The sequence below is a fragment of the Cynocephalus volans genome, chromosome 7 (genome assembly GCF_027409185.1).
Source record: "Cynocephalus volans isolate mCynVol1 chromosome 7, mCynVol1.pri, whole genome shotgun sequence".
Lineage (NCBI taxonomy): Eukaryota > Metazoa > Chordata > Mammalia > Dermoptera > Cynocephalidae > Cynocephalus > Cynocephalus volans.
The window spans coordinates 84,466,500-84,490,958 of record NC_084466.1 but is presented as its reverse complement, the minus strand read 5'-3'; the positions used below and the strand labels follow the sequence as shown (position 1 = coordinate 84,490,958).

At 45.3% G+C, this 24,459-nt stretch overlaps 1 protein-coding gene across 1 annotated transcript in view; it reads right to left on the bottom strand.

Annotated features, from left to right (window-relative positions):
* Nucleotides 1-24,459, bottom strand: part of ATP8A2 (ATPase phospholipid transporting 8A2) — a 584,662-nt gene that overhangs the window by 42,480 nt on the left and 517,723 nt on the right. The window contains exons 37-38 of the mRNA XM_063101556.1: nucleotides 12,359-12,447; nucleotides 6,425-6,529 (exon numbers count right to left, since the gene is read on the bottom strand). Coding sequence (XP_062957626.1) covers nucleotides 6,425-6,529; nucleotides 12,359-12,447 — 194 coding nt within the window. The remainder of the gene's footprint in view (nucleotides 1-6,424; nucleotides 6,530-12,358; nucleotides 12,448-24,459) is intronic.

Genomic DNA, 24,459 nt, shown 5'->3' with positions numbered 1-24,459 from the left:
TAGTGTAATATTTAGAGACACATCTGAAGTAGGTAAGGGTGAACTGTTGTCATGTATAGGGTTCGGTGAAGAAAAAATCAAAGCAAAAAGGGGGTAGATGAAGCTATTGTGGCAAAATCTTGATGAATGTTCAGTCTGGGCAATGAGTACATGAGAGTTCATTGTGCTATCTCTACTATTGTGTGTATTTGGATATTTGAATAATTAAAAAAAAAAAAAACTTTAAAAGTGAATGTGTTAGGTAAGCCCAGGCTGACCTTATCACAGTGGGGGAAAGTCAGAGGCCAGTGAGTGATGGCAGAGTGTGTGTGGAGGGGGATAGTGTTTGTCCCCCAGGCTGCCAGTCCTCCAGGACAAGGGCTATCCTGCTGTCCTTGAATAGCCAGCGCTTGGCCCAGTGCCCGGGACACAGCACTGTGTACAGCAGTTGACAGAGAACACCAAAGGGCCACATCTGCCACGGAAGAGCAAAGCTTGGGGAGGGCTGGGGAGCCAGGAGGCCACGACTTGTACAAGTGAGAAGAAGGAGGAAGGGAAACGGCAGTGTGGCCTGGTCTGCACCTAGCTCAGCAGGAGGGTTTGAGAGCAGAAGGTGGCGTGGAGAGGGTTGAGCTTCAGAAACAGAGTCTTCAGCTGCATGGGAGGTGAAGTGAAGGGGGACAGGGACATCTGTGAGGGTGCCTGGGCAGGAAGGAAATGACTGGCCTCACAGACAGGACACTGGCCGAGTAGGTGGAAAGGTGGCCCATTCAGGGGACAACAGTGAGACCTGGCACCCAGGGAACGCGAAGATAAAGAGGGAAGAGCAACGACAGCGAGAGGGAGTCTCGGCACGGGAGCAACTTGTGGGGAAGGAGCAGAGGACTCTGCAGGAGCAGCTGGCTTGGAGGGGACACTGGTGAGGGCCCTGCAGACTACAGTTCACATGGACACCCAGCGCAGGTCAGCGAGAGAGCCGGGGGTGCAGGGCATGGCCCAGACCGGGCACACCCTGTTCTCTGCAAATAGGAGCTCCCTGAAGCAGTAATCCAAAGGCGGACTTGGGGACTCGCTAGGCCCCTCCATCCCCAGTCCAAAACTGGCCCTGCTGCCCACGCCACTATGATGCACCTAGGTTCAGCTTGGTTTCTGCCTTTACCCCAGACGAGGGCGTGTACCGGAGAGCTTGCTGTATGTCTCCAAGTGCGCTAGGAAAACCCCACACGTGTTAAAAATGGCCAGTGAAATCTCATTGTGGTTCAGCTTTTAAGTTAGGGGATGAGATAGGTGTCAACACTTATTGTCTACAAATGCTGTAGATTTAACATGTATTCTTTCATTTAAACCTCAAAGCAAATTTATGATGATGAACAAACTGAAGTTCAGAGATGTTAATAACCCAGCCAAGGTCACACAGCTAAGTGAGTGGCGGGCCTGGTGCCCCTCAGGTCCGTCTGTCTCCCCGGTCTGTGCTTGAGCCTCTGCTCCATGACGCAGCCATGGAAAAACGTAGCTGCAAGTGAACTAAATCCTATGCAGGTGTTGGAAACAGACATTTGCCACCTGGCCTGGGGAGGTTTCCTGAAATGATGCCATAATTTCCTACCCTTTTGGCTAATAAAAAAACTGATAGACATTTTAGGTGAAAGGTGTGGGTAGGTGGGAGGGGAACAAGGAGACAGAGACGTGCAATGTCAGTGGCCAGTACTTTGAGAAAAACTGTTTTTCCTGAAACGATGTAAAGTTGATATTAAAGGAGTAACGTGCAGTGAAGCCTTGCTTATGCTCACGTCCGACTCAGCAGTTGTACCAATTTTGACTTAGATGTGTGACAATACCAAACGGCTTTTTAAACATTATTTTAAAAATCAAAGGATTTCTGTTTAAAGATCAGAGCATAATGGGTATCTTTGAGATGAGTACTCGCTCAAAATGTATATAATTGTTTTAAATATATAATTGGTTTTAAAAGAGCACTAGGAGAGTGCTGCCTGAAGTGGAGGAAAATCTCTGGTTTGTTTGAAAGTGCTGCTGATGTGTTTCAGGCTGTGTCCCTTGTTTTTCAGCAGGATCCCCACATCCCTGCCTGCACTTGGGCCAGGCCCTGCTCTTAGAGGTGGCCTGGATGAAACGGAGGCCTGGAGAGCACAAGGCCAAGGAGTGAATCAGGTTTCCCTCCTGAACTCCCGAGTGGTCAGCGGCTGTCTAGACTACCCGTGTGTGCCGGCCGCAGCCTGGGGGTCACAGAGCCACGCATCAGTGTTCACGGAGAACACGAAACCAAAGGGAGACAGGCGATCGCTCACCAGAAGGTTCAAGACCAGTCACACGGCTACCTTTTAACCAAAGGAGCAGAGAAAGCTATACCTGAGGGAAAGCACTTCAATGAAAGAGAATCCACTGCCTTCCCGGTGAGAGCAGGGGCAGCAACCGTGCTGCCTGACCCTGAAACTGGAGAAACTTGTCCGGGCACAGCCCACCCCCCTCTCACCAACTGTGACCAACAGACAAAGACGAACTAGAAGAGAACAAGCGTCTTGTTCATTCAGACTAAGTATAACTTGAAAACTAGATATTTTCACCAAATATATTCACCTTTTTTTCTTGCTTGCCATAATACACAAAATATTACACAACATCCCCTACCTACCTTACACGAGGGAAGAAAAAAAAATTAAGGGAAAAAAAGTTTGTCATCTTACATGACATTTTAGACATTCGTTGATATTATAAAGGTAGATTTTCTTCCACCAGAAAAAAAAACAATTGTATGAGTTACACTTTAGGAATAAAGAGGGGCAAAAATAACTAACCCACTGGAAAAAGGAGCTCTTCCGTCTAGCTGCTCGTTGTCACGCGGTGGACTGTTCCACTCACCGGCTCCTGCATCCCTGCGGCAAGGATCACTGGAGAGAGTAGTCCGGGGAAAGGCATGCTGACCAACCCCGATATGAACTAGTGCCTGGTGTCTACAAGGTGTGCAAACATCAAGAAAAGCACTCCTTCAAGAAGGACAAGCAAGATCAAGATGAACACTTTTACTCATCACCTGAAGCCTTCTCTTACTTCACTGTCACTTCTGGACATCCGATTCTCTGATCGGACCCTTTCTCACAATCAGCTTTTCTTATTTAAGTCATGAAAACAGGCTTATTTTTGCATAAATTCCACAGGTTGATTTTGGAAGACAAGACTCACTAATGAGAAAGTGCAGAAGCATTTTAATAAAAATTTAACATTTATCAAAATAGTATAAAAGTTCGGGGCTTAGACAAGTTCAGTAAAATGTTAGGTTAAAGCATTACTGAATTTACTGAATGAATAAAAGGCACAGAGGGAAACTTAGAATCCCTAGCTACCATTTCAAAATTGTAATTGTAAATTTGGCACAAGACGGTATTTTAAGATTGATGCATAAAGATTTTGTGCTATTTCCTATGAGTACATTCCTAAGAAAAACTGCTAGAATATTTGCCTGTAACTTGGACCTGGGTTTTATGACTTGGCAGAATGTCCTCTAAGAGGCCCTAAGGAACGCTGTCAGAAGGGAGCCAGGCAGTCCCCCTGCAGTTAGGGATGCTGAGGACACTGGAGTGTGAAGGCTTGGCTGGCACAGAGGCAGGATGGGCAGTGGGCTGTAGGGAAGAGCAGCTCCTAGGTGATAATAAATTCCTCTCCATCTGTGAGTCTCTGTGAGCTGTTCTTAAGCGATAAGATAATGTGTCCTCTCTCCAAGGGACAAGTGACTGAAGAAGCGAGCTGAAGTCTCTACCCCCTCGCCTCCCCATAGCAGAGGTGCAGGGAACCCAAGCAGGTGCGAGGGAAGCAAACACAGGTGACAAAGAACAACTGAGGCAGGCCGAGGAGGACAGAACTGCGCACAGAGCAGCACGCCACATTATCTAGTTTGCAGATGGACCACCCAGAAAATCTGGGAGCAATGAGGAGGGAGAAAAACAAATTGGGGGAGCGCTGAGGACAGCAGTGTGCAGTCCCCAAACTAACTGCTGGCTAGAAATTCCGAAGTGAAGCAAGACAGGGGGACTAGAAGAAAAGGAAAACAGTGTAACCAAGCGGAGGTGTGCATCCCCCACCCCGCCCCAGCATCCACGTGATCTCATCAACTACAAAGTCCTGAAACTTACAAAGGGACCAGAAAACAGATTTTTAAATGCAGAGGTTAGGAAACCACATTTAAACTCAAATTATTTCAGATATCCGCCTGAACATTTATAAGTGAATTTTAAATAGGATAAGTGAATTTTTAAAATTATGTTCTTTTTGTCAACAATAAGCAAAGATGCGCTCATGCTCTTTCAAGGCTGACAACTCCCTTCAGTACCATGACTCTCCAGCCAAACTGAAGACCAGCAGCTAACATTTTGCACTCCCATGATGGGCCAGGCGATATGGTGTGTTGTACATATTATTTCATAAACCCTAACCCTCCAAAAGCATTAGCCTTCTTCTATGACCGACGAAGACAGAGATAATGTCATTATGTGGAATATCTTGCCCAAGGTCACAAAGCTAGGTGGCTAAGCCAGATCGCTGCAAAATGCACATGAGCCTCCAAACTGAGTGGAGTTTGCTCCCTGCACACAATCTGACGTGTGCCTTTGCCCCGAAATATATCTTATCATTCCTGTCTGGTCCAGTCCTTCTCATCCTCAAAGCCCTGTTGTCCATCCTATCTCCAATTCGAAGCCTTCGTGAATGCTTGGGCCAAATGGCTTCCTGGGTCATCGCCTCTTCTGAATGGCTGTTACTGACCCCTTGGTCCAGGCTTGTTTTAAGAACCTCCCAGGCCAGAAGGAGACCCTACCCCACACCAGAGCAAACATGTTAAAGTGCATTCTCATACCACATTATACATAATGCTTTCTCGTGAAATGTTTGAAAGGAGTTTTAGAATTTGGCTTTGAAATTCTCATTTTTCTTAGAAATTACTTATGCTCACTCAGCCATCACTGTGTATACTTAAGAAGTCTTGAGATATAGGACAGCCTGTAAGTTGTTTTCAAATAGGATAAAACTTATTGTGCTTATTAAGCTTAATAGTTATTAAGATTGATATTCATTTAGTAGAGTTTTAAACATTTATTAATTTCAATTTGCAGGGGTCTCCCTCACCCAGTTTTTGAAGCCTATGAATATGTTTTTTCAAGTCTCAAAGAATGTTGTAGGTCCTTGAAAACCTAAAGGGTGCTGAGCCCTGTGCCTAAATTATCTGACAGAAGAACAACCCTGCGCACACCTCAGCCACGTGTAACAGATGTGCTGCAAACCCAGCCCCCTGTCCCGACATAGTCACTATTTTAAGCTTATTGAAGACAGTGATTTTTGTCTCGTTGACTGATAATTTTTTACAATGACTAGCGTGGCTGCTTAATGAATGCTTAGTGAACTCACCTATCGAAAACTAAATCATAAATAAACATGAAAACTACAACATTGAATACATACTCCAAAATCCCTTTCCTATAGTTATGTGAAATTACTGCTACAGTTAATTGAAATTATATTCCTGAAACCTTTCACAATGTTCGGATTCTCTTTTAAAAAAATTGCTTTGTCTCTACTGCTTTAAAAGGTGATATAAAGAAACACAATATAAAACAAAACACAAAGTAGGAATCTCTAGAAGCGTTCAATTTCTAGGTAACTTTGTTTCATTAACAGTTAGCTACGTATTTCCTTATAGGAGGGTTGTGCTCAGAATTTTCTAGACATTCCATATCCCTAATATAGCAATAACTTTCTATTACACACAAACTGTTCTCAGGCCCAGGAAATTTCCTTGGTAGTACACAGATTTTAACCAAACGCACTCAGCCACATGTGATGAAACATACACTACCCCCACGCCCAATAGTTAGGTACAGGAAGTGCGGGCTGAGGCTCTGTGAGTAATCAGGAGAGTGAGCAGCAGTCTTGTGCTTTGTGCATCTTTCTCAACCCCAGCAGAAAACAGTAACTCATTAAAAACATCTGCCATCAGGTACACTGGACCGTAACAAGATTTACATGAACTAATAGCGTGCATTATTCAGCGTGCAAACCTTCACAGTAGATAATCATCCTTGGGTACAATAATTGGGCCTGAAATCCACAGGCCTGGCTTTTAAATCCTGTTTGATAATACTACTAAACCTAGATTCTTCCTTAAGATAATATTGCTACGATGTCAACTTTCTGCATGTGGGTTGCTTTGCTCACCTCCAGACCTGATAGAAACTGCAATCAGATTTTAGGTGGCCACTGAAAGAATGCAATTTAAAGCTCACTATGACAATGTTCTTGGAGAATACCCAAAATGCTTAAAACTGAGCACATTGTGCTCCCATCAAAAACAGAGATGAGAATGAGAAATTGAGGAAGGAAAAGTAGGGAAAAGTGTCGGGAGAACTTGTGTTCTTCACACGTCTGCATGGCGCTGCCCCACCTCTTTCCATTACTATCCCGCAGCATTGCTTTTCCCATCACTCTGGACTTGGTCTCCAGCTCCTGCACCTCCTCCAGCAACGTCTTTTTGCAGGTGTGCTTGGCCCTGGATCATGAAGAAAAGACAAAAAGAACATGGCATATGAACTCGCATGACACAGGCTCCATCTCCATATCTCGGGAGCACCTGAGTGCTGCAGAACAGACATGGACCACGAATGCCAGGAGCCCCTCCCCCCCACCCAGGACTGAAAGTCTGCAGATCAGGCTGAGGAGGCCCACCATGCAGACCAAAGACCACACGGAGTTCATGAAGATCCAGGGGGCTGCAGTATTTTCACTGCAGAATCTGGAAACCCTCACCCTAGTGAACATAGGTGGGTTCCATGGAACTTGCCCCTCCTACAATCAGAGAGCCCAGGGGTTGGCCATTTCCTCTCTTCCTTTTTAGTGGGAAAAGAGCCACTGCCATGTAGGGACGGGGTTTATGATGCTAGAGTTCATGTTCTGGGTTCAAAATCCTTGAACTGGAATTTGGAGTCAACACAATCATCCAAGCACAGCTTTCCCATCTTTCTCTGGAAATGACTTACCGTTTGGGTCCACATATACAGGCCTCAGTGGCATAAGATGACTTAGGAAATAACAAAAGCAAGCTGGCTTTTCTACTACAGTTGGAACCTCAGCCTGGGAGGAAGAGTTATACGCACGCTTTTTCTGCCTAAACTAAGAGGAATACCTCAAATGTTCAAATAGGCTGACCTTAGGGTCTTCCTAAAATTGAGACAAAACAAAGCTAAAATTGAACTACTGGTTGGAAACAAGATAGGTGAAGAAAAGGTAACAAGATATAGGTTAGATGTGGGAACAGAAAAACTAAAAAGAACAGGCTTATAAATTAGCAACACGCAGCAGGTTTCCTCATTATGAAACGGTTTGCAGTGGTTTCATTTCAACATAAATACATGTCAGGACCCTGCTAGGTACCAGGACTCACTGATAGAATAAGAGCAAAGATTGAGCACATCCACACCGTAATGAAAACAGTGTCATGGGAACATTCTGAAGACGAGGGCTGCTGCAGCGAAGTCACATACACCCCCCACCCTCCACCTTCAAGGGAATAAAGTCTAAGATAAAGCCCAGTCGTCTCCTAACACTCCAACTTAATCTACAATTGAGTATTAGCAATAGGACACTGTGTATGTGCCTGTCACCCTCCCCACAAAGTAAACAAGGGAAAACACACAATACCTTAACTACATCAAACAGCATCCTGAGACACTTACTACATTTATATTTATGTGGATAAAATACTGCAGTTCAAAGCACAGACTGTGATATTTTAATTTAAACAGTAAATGAGAAAACACCCAACAACATTTTGCTGGAAAGGAAACAGTTGAAAGGACGTTAAAATGTATACTGTTCAGTACTGTTGAATATGCCAGGCCCCAACTTTACCTCTTATCTCATGGGGTTACAGGGCTAGCTTGGTAATAAGCCCACTGAGCGGCTTGCCCACCCTGCTTGGAGGATGCAAATACAGTCCCAGCAGAAAGGTCCTGAAGGATAAGCAGGCTCTCTCACTCCTTCACGAAGTCCCCCCTCCACCCGCATCCTCCCTTCCTCCTCCCTCTGCCTCCACCCCTTCCCCCTGCACAGGGCCTAGAATAGCCGCACCGCTATCTTCTGGGCTGGGAGAGAAGGGAGTCACTAAGAAGGAAGCTTGGAACAGCAGGGCGCTGCAAATCTACAGCTCAGGCCAAGACCCACCACAGTGAAGCTGCCAGTTTTCACTCATTCTCAGAATGGCCTCAGAGGGCAATGGTCTGAGCGTCTTGATGCTCCCAGGCATCGGGTGAGTTCTCAGAGGATGAAACTGCATCCAAGAGTTTCTCAGCAGTTTCACAGTATTTCCCTTAGGCTAGCTCCTGTGAGCTGGCCCAGAAACGCAGCCGCTACTGAGAACACGGGATGATTAGGCTACTCTTTCTACATGTAGCACTTGAGTGGAAGGGAGCCTAGCAATTTAAAACCATTTTCTCAAGCACCTTCACCTGATAAGGCCTGAATTAGAAAAATGATTCTACAATCTCCCCTGTCAAAGTCTACATGTGAGTGGACAAAAACTTAGTACTTCTAGGTTATAAAGTCAGTCTTTACGCATTAGCCACTGACATATAATTTAGGTCTCACCATGAGCTGGGGTTTGGCATGTTCTGGGTCACAGCTTTGACAGACTAAGCCCTGCTGTCTGTGGACAGCTTATCCCCAGTGGCCCGAAGCTAGCTTCACTGAACCCCATATCAAGAGACCACAGAAGGGACAGAGCAAGGGTATCTGGCTACTGACAGATGAGTGTGAGGGTCATATGGGAGCTTTCAGATGTGCCGAAGCATATCTCCAGGTTCTTAGGGACTTTTAAAAGAAACAGATTGGTTTAGGATCTTAAACTTTTCATCTTTTTGTTTCTAAAACTTTTTTCCTGGGCTCTTTCTTCTGCATGCAAGGATAGCAAGGTAAAATAAAATGTTAAATTCTAAATGTGGATGAAAATGTAAATACAATGTGATTCAAAAGAAATCAGTTTAGTTAGAAAGTTCAAAAAAAAATGAAAGCTCATTTGTATATAGAAATTGCTTATTACCTTTTGTTTCCATTTAACCGCCTGTCTGGGACTACAGTGAGGAAATGAAGTCATTCTGGAACTGGGGAACGTATCATGTGATGACTGGTGAAGTACAGGAGATAGTCAGACAAAAGGAAACTGGTTCCTCTGTGTTCAGTGGCCTTGAGCTTTGTATTATTTCTACAAAGCAATACTAGCAAATTTCTCCTAGAACTGGTACATGGCAGCTTACCTAAGCATGCTGTCAGAGGTAAGCATTTTGGAAGAGCGTAAGCTATAGGATATTAAAACAGTTCTGGGAAATTTAAACTTCATGCTTCTAATAAAAATACTCATTAGCCAGGTATCACATATAATCAATCAATTACTTCAATAAAAAAATAGGTTGGTTTGGGGCCTCATGAAAATACTGGTTAACAGGATAAGAGTATAGGCATTTGATGGCATTCCAAATCTGACTTGAGATAGTCTAATAATGGATCTTCACCCCGAAAGTTGACAGACTTCGTGAAAAAAGTGACTGAATTACCTCATTCTGTTTCTCTTCTTACTCTCAACAGCCTAGGTCCTGAAATGGAAGCAACAGACTAGACAAAGAAAGGGGAGAAAAGCAGAAAGACAGAGAACTCACTTTCTTAAGTGCTTACAGAAACTTTATTTGAAAAGGCCTTGCGCAGGAATTTAAAAGCCCTTTCAAAAGAAGTTCAGAACGAAACAAGAAATCCTTAGGCTTGGCCCAGGGCAAGAATGAAGAGCTGCAGCACTACTTGGAAGGTCCCTGACACCACCACGTGCTGATGTCACAGAGCAAGTTCCGCGGAGGCTCTTTAATTCCTATTCACTAATTTAAAACACTTATTGGAAGTTCAAGGTGTATCACATCATATGCCTCAATAATATTTGATGACTTAAACCAAATGATGGGTAGTTGTAGACAATCAGGATTAATATTTTTGTTCAGTGTGCAGGAAGAAAAAAACAGAACATGCTTTCTAAAGCTGCAGTTCAGAAAGAGAAATCACAGTTAAGCATTGTGGCCTTATCAGAGGTAAACAGTTAATTCACAATATGCTTTCTTTTCTTGGGAGAAACATCCAAATTTACTTGCCTGACAACAAATATTTCAGGCTTGGAATATAAGATGGAATATAATATAGGTGCACAATCAGAGGGAAAATGCCCAAATAAACTCACAAAATACTTGTTTTTGTGGGGAGAGGTGTCTGCAGTTTAGACATTAAGTAGATATTACAAACTGAACACACACTTTGGGCAATATGCCAGGTGACATATAATATACACCATCCTCCTTGGAATTCAGCAGGGGCCTTTCTGGCTCAGTGCAGAGCTGAGACGCTGTCAGCTCCTGGGGAAAGCTGTGTCTGGGCTCGTGGTGCCAGGCAGCAGGCAGCAGCCTGCAACTGCTTCAGCAGGACGACACACATGGCCAGCCTTCCCTGCTCACCCCCACCAGCACCTCCTCTGCAGAGCTTGGTCTCTGCTCTGACCCGCTGCAAGCTCCTTGGAAAGGAAGTGACTTTTACTCTTTCCATATGGTGGAGCTGGAAGCAATGTCATTTGATTTATCCTTGTTAAAATGTAAACGGTGTTAATTTTACAGTGCCAGGGGAAAGCAAAAACAAGTCCTATTTGAGGGAATAGATAATTTGCTTCATGGTGACAGGGAGCTTTTACTTGGAACACACTGGAAAAGATCCAGAAAACAGACAAGGAAGCACAGAGGTTTTGTGATCTGCAAAAACTCTCTTTGAAATGCAAGAAAAATACCTCTGCTAAAGTCTCTTGCAAATATAGTCTCAATAAAATCTTTTTTCATGACATTAATTTAAGATAGCTGAGTTAAAAGAGTCTGAGACTAATTTATAATCATGTTACTACTTCTCAATCACTATACATTGAAAAAGCTATCGGATGTAGCCAAGACTGTGCTTTATTTACCTAAAACTAGTTTATCTCTGCAACTTTGAACAAATTCAGCAAGGGAATTATATTGGGCCACAAATAGGCCTACTGGCCAAAAGAGCAAATAATAGAACTAATATTTTCTTACAGTGCACTATTAGATTAAGAATATCTCTCTCCTGGCTATCTTCTGTTCATTTTTAAGGATTCTGATTCTACTATTTACAGAACACAGTTTTAGCAAATAAAATGGAAGTAGTGGTAAATCAAAGCATTTAAGAAATTAGAATTATTTAATTTTTTACTAACAGTTGAAAAATTTAGTAAGCAGGAGGAAAGAACCCAAAATATGTGCTATAAGATTCTCCTCGCCCCCTCCCCCCCAAAAGTATCATCCATTGTCAAGATAACACTGAAATGAAGACTTTCAAAACACATCCTAAACTGTCAGGAGAGAATAATTCTCATTGAGCGTGGGAGGAAGAGAGATAAAAATGAAATCTGATGTCTTTTCCTGGAAGGTTTGGATTAAAGTTTCAATTCTTTACCTCAGAGTCCCCAGATAATTATGCTTTTTGCCCAAAGTAAAGCCAAGCTAGATTTCTCAATTTTCAGAGAAGCTGGAAACTATTTGTAGGAGAAACTGGGCCTACCCAAAAGGAAAATCATATTATCTCATTTGGAGCAACCTCTCATTTGCTCATGGATGAAATTAAAATTTATATTATCTTGGAAGTTAGTTGTTTCTTTTACATTGTACACAGGATATTTTGAAAGCAATGTATTTTAAAATACATAAGCAAAAATTAAGTTTGAATGATTTCTTATTTAACCTACATTACCATTTCATCTTTGTGATTGATTTTCTAAAGGCCCATAAACTAACTCCCTAGAAGAATTTTATTGGAAGGATTCCTAGTGTGAATTGTTTGGAAAAATGAACACTACATCATTCTTGTAATTTGAAAAGATTTACATATACACTATTTTTGTTTAAGCATGGGATTTAAAGCCAGGCCATATCTGTGATCGCTGAGCACTGAGTTTAGGATATAAAGATACAAAAATTTTGAGTCATACATGCTAAATTTGCTGGAATGGGTCTGTACTTAGAAACTCTTCCTTATAACCACGTAGAAGGCACTGTCCCTGATGAACTTCACACAGTCTGCTCAAGACTCCTTTTTTGTCTATGTTTTCATATCAAGAGGAAGCACAAGTTTAAATTAAGAAAAAAAAAGCCTGTCACTCATAGGTGGCTGGAGACCTGTTTCTTCAGAATACCTGTAGCACTTAACATCCTGTGGCAGGGCTCCTGTGAATGACAACGGCAAGGACAGATGAGCAGGACTCAGGGTCACTACATCACTTTCAACTTACGCTCTCCATGCCACGTCTTCAATCAAACATGCAGTAGGAACCAGAAATAATCCCAACCAGAAATGTGCAGAGCTCAGGACCATAGTTGCCTGCAAGAAACAGAAGTGACATGTGTATTAATTCCTTTTCTTCCAAAAACAGTGAGATGTAATTTAATCAATGTAAACATCCCTCAGCACAAAAACAACAGACAGCATTAAATTCAATGAGGGGTAAAACATACACCTGGGGAGAAGGTCGGGGGCTAGGGGCTGGCTCCCCTCTGGCTCTCCATTGGCTCTCAGTCCCATTCTTTTAGTTTGACAAGCATCATCTATCGCTTTTATAGGGTTGCAAGCCCTCTTCTGATCATAAGCTGTCCCAACCCTTCCCAAAGAGGCATGCTGGCACCGCCAGTCTCTGTGAGGCAGCCCGGTTCTGCCAGGCTGCCTTCCCTCGCCCAGAGGCACGTCTCCTCCCGGCTCCCACGCCACTCTGCCAGCATCCACATCGTGCTGCTTGGGCAAGGCCCTGTGACTCTCCCACTCAGAAGAGGAGGAAGAACACTGCAGCTGGTAGTCCTTGCCTTCGAGGACTTAAAACCCTGTGGCATGATCTACATCCCACAGCGGAATGTAGGATGTGTCACAAAAATGTCCTGTGGGATTTCTGGGAAGACTCCTTAAAGAAGACAGAATGTGGGTGTGCCTGGAAAGAGAGACGGGATTTGAACAGAGAGGGGGCAGAGGGAGAGCGGTTCCAAGAGGAAGGGCAGTGACAGGAAGCTCAGTGACGAGTGCAGCTCTCCAGGAGACCTACTTGCTCCTGGCGCGCCCAGTCTGGGGACTTAGAAGGAGCAGATTTGCAGGGTCAAGCTGATGTTGGGTGAGGAGCTGAAGCAGCTGGGGCGAGAGCAGCAGGGGAGGAGTTTGCTGGGAACAGAAATGGGGGCTGAGGAGCACAGACTCCTTAGTTTGGTTTGGAGTGAGTGAAGGCGGGGAGCAAGGACCTGGTTGGCAGTTGGCAACCAGTCCTTCTTGTTCATTGGATCTTCTTTTCTGGAGTCCTCAAGCACTGGATCCTACTGCAAAAGACATGTTTTCCCAGAACTCGCTATATCGTGGTGTGAGGCTCACAGAGGGAGGGAGAGCAGAGCACCGAGGCACAATTAAGCTCGGGGACCCTTGCAGGGACTCAGAGGGGCTGAGAGTTGGGGGAGCCCTGGAGTAGTTCCCTTTACGCTGTACACTGAGGGTGTGCTTCATGCTGGCCCAGCCTGGCATCCAAGCGTCAGCTCAGTCCTTGATTTGCATCTTCTGCTCCAGCCACATGTGCCATGGCCCTGCAGGCTTCCCTCACTTCCCCACAGTATCCTCGTCACCCCCAACCCCCAGCACCCAGCCTGCGCATCTGGCCACGCTCACGCCTAGGCACAGCACTCTTGCTCTGAACCCCATCACAGAGCCCTGCTGGTGGCACTTGGCATTTCATGACAATGAAACAGAGAAGCACTGATGTTTGGGGTAAAAGAGACCAACTCCAACCCTGGCTTGGGAAGACTTGCTTTCCTTTTCTAAAAAGGAGAGCACTAGCTTTCAAAAGAAAAAATTTAAACCTAAAAATTATGAGTCCATTTTGCTTCATCAATTACATCTCTCAGAATTCACCCTAAGGAAGTAAGAAAATGTGTACAGAAGCAGCACAAGAATATTCACGAGAGTGCTATACTGTCAAAGGGATCAGAGATAAACATCCAAGCAGAGGACCTGCTAAATATATTGTGGCACTACATACAATGGACTTCTGTGCAGCAACGAAAGTGATATAGAATTATACTGGTTGACAGAGAGATGTCATATGATGACACTAATGTAAAATATGGATTCTAACATCTCACAGGGAACCTGTCACGAGCATTGTGGAAAAGGGATCACGATGGACCCAAGTTACAAAATTAAACTTGGGGTGTTTTCTCCAGACGCAGTACACCCATGAGTTATCATGTCTTTGTGTGAGCATTAAGCATTACACATAAGTTAATACACATCCTATATACCAAAATTTTTGTAGTCTTGTGTTGGTATTTCCTCACCTTTTAAAAAACATTCTGGGACTTCAGAATCGTGGAGTGGGTGGCCCAGGCCTTGATGGACCTTGGAGTACCTTCCCTTCATGTGTGTACATGCTGTACATTCAGGAAAAACGCACAGAACAGCAGCGTACGGAGATGAGTATGTGGGTGGCAGGATGGTGGTATGTGTTCTCAGAGCTCTCTGTCCATCTGCATTTCCTGGGTCTTCTACAGAAGACCGGCATTACTCACATGGTGGCAGAGCTCGACTCCCCTCCCCAACCAAGAAAAGCACAGGAAGGGTCCGCACTGGCTCCTTCCACCTGCCGTCTTGCCTCCCTGGTGACAGGGTCTCGGAGTTTTGCTCCTGCTGCGAATGCTCGGGGTGTGCTTGGGCCATGGAAGGCGGGCTTGTTCAAGCTGTACTTGTGGGAATTCACACTCTAGGTCTAGTTATCAAAGAACACAGTCCTTTTTCAACAATAATGTGCTATGTAAAGTAGATTACGCAACTCAGTAAGAACTTGAGTTGCTGAGGGAAAAAAGGAAAATGAAATTTGAACTCCCCTACAGAAAATATGAAGCCCTCCCAAATTAATACAGGTTAAATGGTGATTTGAAGGTTTGTTATATTGCTGGCTTTTAAAAGTAGGAGCTGTGAATATAGCACATACATAACTATTGTAACTAATTTTAAAGGTGCGTCTCAGAAAGGTTTCTACTATCTTGATTTTCACAGATTGACTGAAATCTAAAGTCCTAAAATCCTTCTAAGGCCACAGCTTTAGTTACTTAAATTTGGTTAAACTGTTCTTGTTCTAGTAGCATCACAGCAACAAAAAAGTTTATTGAGCTGGGCTAGGTGACAAATGGTACTTAATTACATTCCACCCCCTACCACCAAAGACCACCACCGAGTGGGGTTTTAAAAACATCGTTTTGATGTGCTAGCTGTCCCATTGAGAAGAGTGCACCCTTCAGTTAACAGGTCTTTAGCTAGTGATCTACTAACCACTTAGGTGCCAAACGCCTAGGGACCCACTGTGGTAAGGGAGGGGGAAGGGAGGCTCAGATGGGTGCAATTACTGGACACGTCAGGACACAAGCTGGTGAGGGCTGCACACAGGATTGGAGGCTTGTCTGACTACACAGCAGTGAGCTGTGTGGCGCCGCCCTTAGACCAGGAGTGTTAACCAGGGACACCCACAACCCAGGGGATCAGGGATTAGTGAATTCATTAGCATTAGCCATGTTACTAATCACGCACACATCCACAGTGCCCCAGGACCAGCCACCCATGAACATGGAGACAAACTAGAAAAGGTTCAGAAAAGGAGGCTGGAGGAGAAAACCCAGGTAAGGTCAGTTTGCGTTCCCCAGCATGGGGCGAATTTGAAGAGATGTCCTGTGAGGAGGAGGAAATTAAGATTTCTTTGTGCATCACCATGTGCCAGGACTTCTCATAAAGCAATCCATTTAATCCTCCCAGTTCCCACTTTGCATAAGAAAAATTAAGCCCGCAATTTCCCCGCAAGCTCCTGTGGCCAGAGTAGCATGCTCAAGAGAGGTCGGTCTGCCCACCCGGGGGCTGGGGCTGCTCTGTCGTATGGGAAGTGCGTGATTAATTTTTAAAGAAACGTCCAGAGAGGTTCCATAGTGGCTGCTTGAGCAAAGTAACTGTATGAGCGCTCCAGTTGCTCCATGTCCTCACCAGCATCTGGCACTGCCCGTCTTTTCTATTTTAGTTGCTCTAGTGGTTCATGGAGGTAACGATATTGTGCATGATGAGGAACCACTCTGACAAACACTGTCCCCATCCCATGCTATTCAAAACAGAAGCTACCTGAGAAGAGGCCCTTCTCCACCGACAGGCAGGACAGCTCAGACAAAGTTAAAAGCTCCAGAAAGGAAACTGCAAAGCAAACAAGGACTCCTCCCCCTCTAAGGCATGCAGAATGAGATGTGTTTTTGTTCCCCTGGCCAGTGAGAAGACATTTCCCAATTTCCCCAAATAGGGAGTAAAGAGGTAGAGCATTGTTGCTGTAATTCACCTGCTTATTAGAGAAAAAGCTGAGGCCCTTCAATCCCTCAAATTATTGACTTTTTTTGCTTTTATAGGTAGTGTTCATGTTAATTTTCCATTTTTCTCTTTAATACCCAATTTTAGACATCAATGGTTGGTCTAAAACCAAATAGATGCATTACATCACCCAGAATGAGCACTGCACTAGGCTTTCTAGTAACTTCCTGAGGCTGCTATTTGGAAGTGAGGGCAGGGCAACGCTTCACCACTCCGCAGAGGGCATGCTGCGGGAAAACGCAGGCAGGGAAATGGCATATTACTGCTCTGGGGATGTGTGGCTCTTCTTTCCAAGCAGAGATGAGACAGGTTTAAACTTGTGCTTTGTAGTTTAAAAGCAAGCAATTCGTACTCTCTTTTACTTTCAGGGACAGCATAAAAAGGGCAGCATTCCGTGAGGACACGTGCATGGTCTGTCTTCTACATGGCAGGGCAGCTGTCCAGCAGGAGCTGTGGGAGGGCTTCAGGGACACCCAGGTGCCGAGCCTCAGCGCCAGCTCAGACTCTCCTCTGGCAGCTTCCAGGAACTGTGCTGGGGCCTGTGTGTCTGGGGCATATCGTTTATATTGTGTGTTTATAGCAATTTTAGCGACCACTGTTTCTAGATTGCAGCACTTGTGTGGTTATGCAGAAAGCTGGAGAGGCCCTGTGCCAATGCAGCAAAGTTGTCACCTTCCCAAGGACAGAAAACAGCTGCCTGACCATCACAAAGACCCTGGTAATTTGGAATATTAGGTTTCATATAAAAGCATCATATTTAGGACAGATAGCAACACACAGATAGGGCTGATGACCAGATCACCTCATCACCGTTGAGCAGCGAGTCCTGAGAGGGAGCTGAGTGTCCCCCGCGATTGTGACCAGCTGCCTCTGCATCTGGAAGGGACTGGGATGCAGGGACTGGTAGAGGCACAGCCCAAGCTGCCCTCTTGCTCTGGAGCACGGAGGTGCCGCTTTCGTGTCACGCAGTCACTGGTAGCTGAGGTGCCTGCCCCCCCCACATCCTGAGGCTGAGGACGGAGGTGCTCAGCACAGTCCTCCTATCTCAGGGGGTGGAGGCTGCGGGCTCCCAGCGAGAGCTCGGTGGAGGCACCTCTGGGAAAGGACCAAATGAAGCCATGGGCACACGTTTGCTGAAAGGCTGAGGGGCTGTGGGAGCTTCTGTGAGGGGCTGGGTGACACAGTCTAAGAGCACTGTCCCAGTCTGCTTAGGCTGCTGTAACAGAACATTGCAGATCGGGTGGCTTGCACAACAGACACAGGCTGCTCACAGCTCCAGAGACTGAAGTCTGAATTCAGGGAACCAGCACGGTGGGGTTCTGTGAGGTCCCCGTCCTGCTTGTAGATGCCCGCATCTCTCCACGTGCTCACCTGATTTCTGGGCATGCACAGAGACAGATGCAAGGGAGCTCTCTGGTGTCCCTTCCTGCAAGAGTACTAGACCCATTATGAGGGCCCCATCCTCATGACCGCATCTAACTCAGGCCTCACCCTCAAGACCACCACACTGGAGGCTAGGGCTTCAACACACAAATCTGGAGAGGGACATGGACATTCAGTCCATAGCAAGCACGACAGACTGCCAAGGCTCGAATCCCAGCTCTGCCACTTACTCCTTACTTAACCACTGTGCCTCAGGTCTTCCTCTGTGAAATGGGAAAAAATACTACACTTACCTCATAAGGTTTACATGAATTAATAAAGGTAAATCATTATAAAAAGGGCTATGCACGTGGTAAGTGCCATACATTTTATCTACAACTAACTGATTTTTTAAGTATTATTGATCATAACCACAAAGCTTACTTAGATATCCTAGAAGTGGTCAGCAGTGATGCACTGTGATTCCTGAATAAGTTTTGATGGAGAATTGGGTCCAAAAGATTATGATCTGCTCCAACTGTCAGGAGAAGTCTTACCCACCACTGTTCTTAGGTAGAGGGCTGAGCTACGTGCTGAGGAATTCTCTAATTATGTTGCTAACAAGTTGCCTGTTGGTGACAGGCAGCAAGTGTCATCAGTGATGGTGAGTACAGGTGGAGGGCTGAAATTTATTCTTTATACTCAAGTACAAGCACCATTCACTTGTGCTTAACGCCTATATGCTGCCTTCTATTTTTATTAGCCGATTAAGGTGAACTTTCTATCTTCACACTGTGCCAACCACTGCTTCTTATCTCTCTGGAATACCACCTGGGGCACCCGCTCAGATGCTGCTCTTTGGTAATGACCGATGTTCACCAAGAACTTTGCGTCCACATAGAAAACAAAAAAGAGGTGATAACTGCTCATGAAAAACGCTGTCCACACAGCTGCTCGTCAAAGGGTGAACATGGCGCATGCCCGAGTCACAGCCTCAGGAAGAGGGAAATTCTCAGCCACGATCGTGCTCCAGAGCCTTAGCTGCTTCCACGGGCTGAGTGCTGAGTGAGGTCTTTTCCATCCCACACAGCTAAACTCCTGCAGAACAACAAGCCCAGGGCCATCTGCTTATACTGGTTGAGAATGAAAAGGGATTTCTGAGCTGGAGTCCTGGAGCCCATCTTGTCCTTCAGACTTTTCTAGGCAGAATCCTAGGTGGCAGGAACCACAAACTGAAGACATCAGTGACCGTCTCTGATGATGATAAAGACTTCTCCCACCCTGAGAGCAAGGCAAGCCGCCACCTGTGTGGCCTGGTGGGAGTGACCCTGGGAAGGACAATATCCTCAGCCTCTACTTTTGTACTTGGAATTAGAGAAGATGTAGATGATGGAAATAACATAATTAATAGGATATATACACAAACATATCCTAAATCTGAGACATTTTATCTCACTGAAAAGTACCAATCAATCACTCCTTTGGGCATTCAGAATACCCTTGAAAATGCTAATATGACCTGAAATATTCATGTCTCCTAAATTAAAGTACAGGGCCGAGCCTGTGGCGCGCTCGGGAGAGTGCGGCGCTGGGAGCGCAGCAACGCTCCCGCTGCGGGTTCGGATCCTATATAGGAATGGCTGGTGCACTCACTGGCTGAGTGCCGGTCACGAAAAAGACTAAATTAGAGTACAAATGTGCTGGTAGTTACATCAAACCACATGATAAGACACATCTTCCTGGATGTTCAATCTCAACCAAAGATTTGGAAAACAGGTAATTTCATATTAAGACTAATAACATTTTCACCACACATTTGAATGATTTCTTTTTACCTAAAACCAGAGTCTTCAAATAAATACCATTTTCGAGATGCTCTTGGACTTCCCAACCTCCAGAACCATGAGCCAAATAAACTGTTGTTCTTTATAAATTCCCCAGTCTGTGGTATTCTGTTATAGCAGCAGAAAATGGACTGAAATGGCGACCAATAGCCTGGGCAATGTGAGCAGGGGCCAGCATGCTGGGGTGCACGTGGCAAGGCCTGAACCGCCAGCCTGCACCCACATCACGGCTTCGCTCAGACCCAGGCTCTCTTGACTCTTGGTCCCTGCTGTGGATCAAGGTTGTTTACTTTCCATCTGGTTGGGTTTCCTGGGCAAAATCCATCTACACTGGCTGGCCTGGCCATCTTGATCTTGCAACTGAGATCTATGAGAAGAACTCTCAGGAGGGGGCGACGTCCCCTTGGGAACGCGGCCCCGGGCTCCTTCACCTCACTAAGTAACAGTGTACATGCACTGAGGGCCAGAGTTGTAAGACTCTCAGGGTTGCCTGAGCACAGTGGTGAAGAGAGAGGACTATGGATTCAGATGGCCCAGGATGGAATCATGCCTCTGGGATTTTGACTGCAACACTTACACAGTCTAACTGACTTCTCTGTGCCTCAGTTTCTTCCTCTGTAAAACCAAGACAGCAGTAGTACCCACCTTTCAGAACTGTCAAGCGTAGCATGCCGTTCACTACTATGTTATGCCCTCACACATTCTGTTTCATCAAAACCCCAAGAAGCCCTGGGGCTAAATATTCAAAAATAAGCATATACTTCTTTCCTCAAATTCTACCTTGCTCCCCGCAGTATCTGTACAGTGCTTCGCGCTGATCTTGCAACAGCTCTGACTGTAAAATGACTTAGCTGGAGTGAATGAGCTCAGCGGCTGGAGCGCGGTCCCCGGCGTCTAAGCCCCTGCCAGCTGGCCATCATCCATCCCTCAGCTGGGCTTCCCAGAGAAGGATCCGGGGACCCCTCGATGAGACATTTTCTCCAATGTTTTCTTTAACTCTGACAACTGCAACTGAAATTTAGCAGCAGCTTTTAGCCCCCCAGGGATGCCTTCTGCATATTTCTCTCTCCCTCTCACTCTTGCTGTTACCATTTTTACTGCTCCTCCACACCAAAGTTCATTTGTTGTTTTTTTAAAATGGAAAAATGTTCTTGGGGAGAAAAGACTTGACTTAATAAAGATTTCATGACAACCCAATGAAAACTGCAAAAATATCCCTGCCAAGTACCAAATTAAGAAATTAAAATAATGCTTTCTGCTTTTAATTTTGATTTATTTCTTTCATGAAACTAATAACTTCATAGCGACAACCAAACTGCCTTCTTTCCACCAGCAGGTTTTGAGCACTCATCCCATGCCAGCCTCTCGGTCCCCTGTGAGAGACGTAAGACGAAGGAGGCCCGCTCCCCAGGACCCTGTCCACAGGTATCTGCACACGCTGGACAGAATGTGGTGTCCAGTGCTACACCGGTTGTCTACCTGTAGACACGCACCACTGGACGCTCGTAAGGACTCACCAGCACACTCTGTAATAGCTTGCAACTACCAGCGAGGGTATCCCAGATGATACACATGCATATTTTTTCTCTAAAGCCAACGCTTCCCTCCTCTCCCACTTTCCTTACATTTCCTGTTTCATCATTGATGCCACTGGCGTCAGGCACAAGGGAGAGGCAGGCAGGTCTTGGTATCAGCTGCTATGCTCTCTTATCAAACCCCTCTTTCCTGGGTACTCCCACATATGTGATTTCTAAGCCCCACAAAATCCCCTACAAGGGAGATACCAATTGTTTCCATTTTACAGATGGGGTAACTAAGGCTCAGTGGTTGAATGGCCAATCCAAGGTCATACAGTAAGGGGCTGAGTCAGTATTTGAATCCAGGTTTCTCCAACTTTGGAGTCAGGGCCTGTCCAATGGTCTTGGAGATCCATATTCTTAACAGACAATGGCTTTACTGTCTATTTCATAATTTACTCCTTCTTGCATTATGATTTGCTAGCATTTCAATAACTTTTATTTTATTAAGTTTGTATAATCCAGCTTCCATTTTTAGCCCAGAAATCCTAGGATGACTTTGCTGCACAAAAGTTAATTCTTTTACTACATTTCTGACCCTCGTCTTTTTCTATTCTGCTTAAAATGTAACATTTTAAAGTGATGAATTTAATAACTGGACCATTTCCAGGGAATTTCGCTATTCCCTCTGGCCCCTTCCCCCCACCGTGGCTGTGCTGCCTGAGCAAGCTGCCGTGCATTACTCAAGAAAGCAAAAGCTGCTGTGTCCTGGTGCTCAGTTAATAAGCGGTGTGGTGCTTATCCATTCACAGGCAGCTGAGAATCCCAATGGGCTGTGGGATTTGACTGGATTTCAGGGCTCCTCACTTGTTCTCCTCAGTAGAACAAGTCCTATTAAGATTGGTTCCTATGCAGCAAAAATAACATTTTAGTTTCCAAATCATCCCAGAAGGCATCAACAGGTTAAAAAAATAATCATTTTTATAAAAGAAAAGTAATCTGAGTGAGAAGAGGAAGCTCCAGTTGACAGCACAGCAGTTCTCTAGGGATTTCAAGCTTGTGGACGCTTCGGCTGAACTATCTGCAGGTGTTCTTCTACTTCTGAGAATTTCCAGAGAGACAGTCCCCACATAGGGGTCATGGACCAACTCAGGTTCTCTCTAGGTTCAAACCCTGGAGGCCAAAGCTCTCTTTCTTATAATTGTGTCCAGGAGAGGCCCCTCTGTCCAGACCCTTCCCTTCAGATGCAACGTGTGAAACTCTGATTCCAGACATGAGAAACCCACTTGACTGTGTTTGAAATCTAGCAATCAAATGTGCTGGCTGTGGACAAGGGAAGAGAGCTAGTCAGTATGCGATGCTACTTATCTAGGTGGAAAACGTCAGACTAGACCCTACTTCTCACCACAGGCAGACAACACTGCCAGGTGGAGCAAAGACCTCTCAGCAAAAAATACTAAAAGTTTTTAGAAGAAAATATAGGACATCTTTACAACCTTGATTAACTTTTAGAAAATATACAAACAGCAAAAGCCACAATAGAAAAGAGATGAATTTGAGTGCATTAAAACAGAAAACTCTTACACTAAAAGACACCATAACCAAAGTTAAAGAAAAGCCAGATTGAGAGATTTCCAATACACATTCCATTCCCAGTTATGTACTCTTGGGAAACTCATCCATGTGGACAAACAGATATGCTCAGGAATGTTTGCTGTAGCATTTTTGGAAAAAAAAAAAAACCCAAAAAACAAACTTACATGTTTATCAACAGGAGAACAAATAAATATCAGAATATTTACATAACGGAACACAGCATTAAAATGAATGAATACAATGTTATCACTATGGATAAATTTCAAAAAGTTTCAAAACAAAACTACCCAGTGTTGAGGAGAAGGGTATATATACTACAATCTATATAAAGTTTCAAAACCCAGCAAAACCAACGCTGTGTATTGTTTATGTTTTCTAGTTTTATACATTCAGCATATATGCATGAAAATAGTAAACACTAAAGTAATGAGAGTATTTCTACCTCAAGGGAGTGAGACTGGGAGGGCAGCTAGGGGACTCAACAACATGGTCTACGTTTTTTTTTTCAGTAAGACATGAAGCAAATGGCCTGTTTGAATACGTTAGATATTCCATTCCCTGGCATTTGTCTCTGTGTGACACTTATCACAATTATGATAAATTCCACTCTCGGCCCCCGTGGGTAGTACTGCAGTGTGAGGCCCGGCATGAGATGCCGGCTTTAAAGGATGCGCACAGGCAGGAACTTACCATGGGAATCACACAGGGCACCACAGGGATGGTGCGTGTTCTCAAGTAGCTCCTGGTCAGTGCAGGAGGAGGGGAGAGACACTTCCAGGGCAAAGCAGAGTGACACAGGCTCTAGCAGAGATTCCTGCATGCGGTTCACTGAGCTTCTGTCTAGGTGCGGGGGATGAGGGGTGCTCTAGCCAGAAAAGGGAGAGAGCCACGAAGGGAGCTGCAGGGTATGTTCTGCAAGAGAAACATGTGCCTGGGTTTCAGACATGTGCGGGAAGGTGAGTCTGAAGAGAAGACTGCTGAACTGATGAGCTTAGATTTCACTCAGGAGACAAGGAGAAGCAATAGCAGGCATCTGAGAGAGCATGGGTCAAGCCACCAGCTACGGCAATGATCCAAGTGAGGACAGATTCCAGGAGGCCAAAAAGGAGGCCTCTGAAGAGGCCAGGATGACTCAAAAGAGAGCCTCGAGAGCTGGGAGGGGTGAAAGAAGAGGGAGACATTGGAGCCCCCACAGAAGCAGGAGCCGGCAACTGAGGAGGTGGGTGGGCCTGGAAGTTGTGAGGCTCAGTGACCCTGACTTTTGGAGGGAAGCCAGGAAGTTCTGGTGCTGGAGGGTGGCTTAGGAAGTGTGGGTGTGGAGCTGTCAATGAGGGGGCGACCTGAGGAAGGGGCACCAGGGCCTCTGCGCTTGCTGAGAATTAGCGCCTTCCTTCCTCCCAACACCCCATGAGGCAGGTGCCACCGAAACCCTCCCTTAAAGCGGAGGTAGCTCAGGCAAGAAAGGGCAAGTATGTGGCCAGTGCCCCACAGCTGAGATGTGCCAGAGCCAGGATTCAAACCAGCCATTGGACCTCAGAGCCCGAGTGCTCAGCCTCTCGCAGGAGAGGTGGGCTAGTCCTGTATCTTCACTGCACCATGCTGGAGGGCAAACCTGTGGAAACACACGAGATGACAGAGACGGGACCCACAGT